This window comes from Cebus imitator, unplaced genomic scaffold, assembly GCF_001604975.1.
Source record: "Cebus imitator isolate Cc_AM_T3 unplaced genomic scaffold, Cebus_imitator-1.0 Scaffold59, whole genome shotgun sequence".
Taxonomy (NCBI): Eukaryota; Metazoa; Chordata; class Mammalia; order Primates; family Cebidae; genus Cebus; species Cebus imitator.
Window position 1 is genome coordinate 6106303 of NW_016107374.1, and position 5648 is coordinate 6111950.

The 5648-nt window shown below is 50.2% G+C and overlaps 1 protein-coding gene across 3 annotated transcripts in view; it reads right to left on the reverse strand.

Moving 5' to 3' along the window:
- Window positions 1-1882, reverse strand: part of FBXO21 (F-box protein 21) — a 45333-nt gene extending 43451 nt beyond the window's left edge. For 2 of the 3 annotated variants that reach the window (XM_017529538.2, XM_017529539.2), the window contains exons 1-2: window positions 1574-1820; window positions 557-692 (exon numbers count right to left, since the gene is read on the reverse strand). In XM_017529538.2, the coding sequence (XP_017385027.1) occupies window positions 557-692; window positions 1574-1812 (375 nt within the window). In that variant the 5' untranslated portion in view covers window positions 1813-1820. Of the gene's footprint in view, window positions 1-556; window positions 693-1573 lie in introns of all 3 variants that reach the window. The other variant, XM_037738916.1, reaches the window with a different exon arrangement.
- Window positions 1883-5648: the final 3766 nt, after the last annotated feature.

Sequence of the window (5648 nt, forward strand, 5' to 3'; positions counted from 1 at the left end):
AAAAAAAAAAAAAACTTTTCAGGGATAATGAATGCAAGACGATTTCATTTTAGGGAGTAATAACTCTGATTTACAGGTAGCTTTTAATCCTCTGTTACCTTAACAAATAATGCAGTTCACTACTGGGTAGATAGAACTTGCAAAGCCAGAGAGAATAACCACATTAATTTCGTCAACCCTTCTGGGAAAATAACTGGGAGAAATTTATGTTGTTCAATCACTGATGATTCCCCAAACAATGTGGGGGTCGCAAAAAAAAAATCCATTGAACCCACTTGAGAAATAATGCTGATCTCTCCCTCTACGTTGAGCTGCGTGGGTCCCTCCCTGCTCCCTCCACCCCCATTCTCTCTCTGGCTTTAGAAAACTAAAGCTGGCACGGACAAATGGCTTCGTGTTGTTGGATAGGAGGAAAAGGACACAATGACTCTTACAGCCATCTAAGTAAGGGATTGTGAGAGCATTGAAAAGGGAGATGTGAAAAAGAGCTGGATGAGCTCATGCCTGCAGACCCAGACACAGACCAAAGCGTAGAGCCCCATCAACAGATCCTTACGTGCTCTGAAAAGAACCTCTTTGAGAACGAGGCTACAATCTTCCGAGCTTCTAACCCAGCTTTTTGCCGAACTTTATACTCTTCCAACCAATTGACGTAGTCGGTGGGGCTGTAGTGTTTCATAAGGGAAGGCCACCTACGAGGAGAGAAACAGCCCCCTCAGCTTAACAGACTCAAAGGCAGGGGCACAAGAATCCAAGGCAGCCTTGGAAACAGTGACAGCAGTGGGGTCCAGGGGTAAGAGGGACCCCGGCGAGGGACCTAGTTCAAAACCCCAGTGGCATTCACTCACTCTCTCTCACTCCCTCCCTCCCTTCCTCCCTCCCGGTGTGACCTTGGCGTTTCAGCGTGAATGCAGTCTCCATTCCCAGTCTCTAAAATGGGGACAGTTGTAGTAACAAAAAAAATAATAATAATGACAATGACAGTGAGCCTTGCCTGCGCGCCTCCTAGGAGCCGGGGCCCTGCGTGCAAGCCTCCCGAACATCATCTAATTTAATAACCGCGGTGAAAGGTAGGTCTAACGATCACCACCACTCAAAGTCTATGTATGAACGAGGCTCAAAAAAAGGTTAGTCGCTCCCCACAAGGTCACAGAGGGAGTGTGCAGGGCCAGATTTTATCCCGGGGCCACGCTGAAATCTGTGCCGTCACAACCAGCCCCGGGATGCGGCGCCCGCCGATCGCTGCATCACTGGGTCCATGTAAACATTTCAGCCCGGAGTCGGTCACAAAAGAAGCGCGTAAAAGGGACGAGCCGCGCCGCCGCCAGCGTCACCCTAGACGGTGGGCTCGGCTGCGGGGAGCTCCCAGATGCGCCATTAGGGGACTCGGGGGTCCGCCTGGCGTGGCCCCGCGGGGCCCGGGGCCTGGAGGCCTTTGTCTGTCTGTCCGCGGGAAGGGGTCCGGGGTGGGGTCCGCGCGCGGGGCGGCCGCGGAGGGCGAGCGGGGCGGCCGCCCGGCCCCGGGGGGCGCGGGGCCGGGGGGCGCAGCCGGGGCGCGGGGCCGCTGGCTCACCTCACCCGGAACTGCTCCTTCCACACCTTCCCGCTGCTCTGGCACAGCTCGCGCAGCCGCCGGCAGGTGCTGGAGACACGGCCAATGTCGGCGGCCGTCAGCGAGCCGCTGCACAGGATGTACTCCAGCACCTCACCCGGCAGGTTGACGAGGCAGCTGAGGCCCGCCGCCTCGGGCGCGGCCTCCTCAGCCAGCGCCGGCACCACCTCCATCGCGCTGTCGACCACTGCCGCCGCCATCTTGTCCGCGTACCTGGGGCCGCCGCGCGCGCGCGCGAGAGTTTTGCCGGGGCTTCCCGCTTGGCCCCGCCCACTGGTCTTGGGGGCGAGTCCTGAGATCGCTCCGCCCACCCGCGGGCCACACCTCCCCTGCCTCGGCCGGCGGCCGAGCGGGTGGCAGCGCCGCCAAAGGGAGGACGTAATTGCACTCTGTGCTCGGAGCCGGCAGCGCAGGCCGCCTCTAATCCGGAACAATAGTAGCACTGATTCTTTTAAACGTAATTAATGTTTAAAATTAACAAATAAAAATGGTATCAATTCTCACGCGTGCTGAGCGCTTTCTGTGCATTAGCTCATTGGACCTTCCCCAATTACCCTAGGAGCTATCTTTCTCCCCACATTACAGACGGGGAAACTGAGGTTCGGAGAGTGAGAGGACTTGTTCAGGATCCCTTGTCTTGGATTTGAGAGAGAGAGAGAGAGAGAGAGAGCGTGTATGTGTGTGTGTGTGTGTGTGTGTGCATGTGTGTGTTGTGACGGAGACTGGATCTTGCTCAGGATGGCGGGCAGTGGCGCTGTGACCGCTGACTGCAACCTCTGCCTCGCGGGTTCAAGCGATTCTCCTGCCTCAGCCTCCCGAGTAGATGGGATTACAGGCGCGCGCCACCACGCCCAGCTAATTTTATTTTCACTTTTTTTTTTTTTTTTTTTTTGGAGAAGAGTCTTACTCTCTCAGGCTGGAGCGCAGTGGCGCGATCTTGGCTCACAGCATCCTCCACCACCCTGATTCAAGGGATTCTCCTGCCTCAGCCTCCCAAGTAGTTGGGATTACTGGCGTGCACCACCAGGCCCAGCTACTTTTTGTATTTTTGGTAGAGACCAGTTTTCACCATGTTGGCTGGCCTCGAACTCCTGACCTCGGATGATCCACCCACCTCAGCCTCCCAAAGTGCTGGGATGACAGGCATGAGCCACCGCGCCGGGCCCCTTGTCTTGGATTCTACTTCAGATCCCCTTAACTTTTGACTTTTGCTTGTCAGTGGTCTTAACCATATGATTTAATAATGACAGTATTCTTGAGTGGGTGCTAGAAACCCTGTATGATAATGTAAGGGAGTAATAATAATCCTCAAATCTGTGCCCTGCTTTTTAGGCTAATAGAGGGCGGGCAGAGAGCTCTCCTGTATTGGTTTCTTAATTGTTTTCGGCTCAACAATCTGCCATATTTGGGGGAGCATAGTCTGACCTCCTACAATAGGTACCACATTTATAACTATTCTACAGAGAAGGCAAACTTCTTCCAGGTGGCAGTCACTGGTTCAAAGTCACAGAGACAAAAAATGCTAGAGCCTGGATTTGAGTCTTCAAAGCGGGAGCTACCACTCAGGTTTGGGTGGGTATTTTCAGGGTGGGCATATTAAAAAAAAAAAAATTAGTTCAGTTCAGTGCCGAAGCCCTATGCTGTGTGCCCTGGGGATACAGAGGTGAGAAAAATGGAGTCTTTACTCCAAAACTGCGAAGTTCAATTACGCTTAGAAGGATCTGTTGTCAGCACACGGAGGCTCCAATGACGTACTCTTGGCAATTTGGAAATTAAGATACCCTAAGAGAGTTGAACTAGTAAAGTGATTCTCAGTGGATGACATTGAGCCATCAGTGGCTCCCTATTGCCCGTAGCAATTAATGTGAAATTCCTAACATTGTTGCAAAGGAACAAATTCCACCTCTTCTTACCTACCTGAAGTCTTTCTTTCTCCAGCAAGGCTGGTGGTGACTTTCCTTCCATTTCTGGCACTACATATACTATTCCTGCTGCCCGCAATGCACTCCATTCCAGTCCTCCCCCTTCCAGTAGCTCCTCCTCTTCCTCCAGGGCTCGCTTAATTTTTCCAAATCCTCTCCCTTCCCTCGTCACAGCACCAGCACCAGATGTGGCTCCTGCTCAGCATTTTGCAGTCTTGTAATTACTTAACTTACTATTCAACATGCATCTTTCCCGGTAAACCTGAAGAGAGTTCAGCACTAGGACTGTGTCTGAGTCACCTCTAGAAGCCTAGTTACTTGACCCGTGCCCTGCACATAGCGGATTCTCAATTATTATCTATTGATTGTGATAGTCTAACCAGCTGTTTGACTAGAGAAGCTAAGTAGCCTTTCTGAGGCCCAGTTTTTCATCTATAAAATGGGAATGATAATTGTTAATAATAATAACGCCTGTCTCCTGGGGCTGTTCTGAGAATTGAATGAGGAAATTCATGTGAGGTGCATAGAACAGTGGCAGGCATAAAAAAAATCTTCAAGCCGGGCATGGTGGCTCACTCCTGTAATCCCAGCACTTTGGGAGGCTTGAAGCAGGTGAATCATCTGAGGTCAGGAGTTTGAGACCAACCTAGCCAACATTGTGAAACCCTATCTCTATAAATATACAAAAATTAACTGGACATGATGGTGGGTGCCTATAATCCCAGCTACTCTGGAGGCTGAGGTCGGAGAATCACTTGAACTCGGGAGGCGGAGGTTACAGTGAGCCAAGATAGTGCCATTGCACTCCAGCCTGGGTAACGGAGTGAGATGCTGTCTTGAAAGAAATAAAGAAAGACAGAGAGAGAGAGAGAGAGAGAGAGAGAGAGAGAGAGAAAGAGAGAGAAGAAAAGAAAAGAGAAAAGAAAAAAGAAAAATGCTTGATAAAAGTCCGTGGGAAGCAGGGAGAAACTGCTCATTGGATACGGGTTTTACTTTGGGGTGATGGACACGTTGTGGAACTAGACAGAGGTGGCGGTTGCACAGATATTGGGATGTCCTAAATGCCACTGAATTGTTCTCTTTCAAATGATTAAATTTTACCAGCATGGTGGCTTAAGCCTGTAGTTCCAGTTACTTGGGAGGCTGAGGTGGGAGGATCACTTGAGCCCAGGAGTTCAAGGTTGCAGTGAACTATGACTACCCCATTGCACTCCAGCCTGGGTGACAGAGCAAGACAAGACAAGCCCTCTGTGACCCTGCTCTCTCCCAATTCTCCTCTCACCTCTAGGGCTGCGCCTTCACTGTCTCCTTTGCAACCATTCAGATGCTGCATTTTGAGGTATCTTGGGTCTCAGCCAGCCTTCTTTCACTATCTCACCCCCGTCCATAACTCGAATGATGATCCAAATCCAATTGAAATATCCACATTTCTCTCTTCTGCCTCACCGGCTCCTCTGGGATCTAGTCTGGCTCAGCCTGCTCACCTGCCATTCCCTTAGGGCTCCTCAAACTCAACTTATCCAGGAGGGAACGCATGATCTTTCTTCTCCACTTTACCTTGTCCTCTCTGAGTAGCTCCTGCCTTAGGAAGGGCTACTCATTCATTCACTCCTGTAAAACATGAACTCGTCACCATCCTTGCTACCTCTCTCTCCCTCACCATCCATAACCAAATGCCTATTAGAGGTTAACTTCTCTAAGCCTCAGTTTCCTAATCTATAAAATGGGGATAACAATCAGTCTTCCTATTAAATGAAATAAGACATATACAGCAGTTACTATTGCTGTGTAACAATCCCCAAATTCAGTGACTGCTCTGTTTTTGGCAATGTGGCTACAAAGGTAAACAGGGTAAAGTCAAAAATGCCCTGGTCACAGAGCTGAGGTGTTAGCGTAGGTGACAGCCAATACTATCAGGATTCATCAGTGCTATCCTTAAGCAGTGACAAGCACTGGGAAGAAAGAGATAAAACAGGAAGAATATGGAGAATGTGGACCACGGCGGTCTCCCTTTTCTTTTCTTTCTTCTTTCTTTCTCTCTTTCTTCTTTCTTGTGTTTTCTTTCTTCTTTCTTCCCTCTCTCTTTTTTCCTCTTTCTTTCTTTCTTTCTTTCT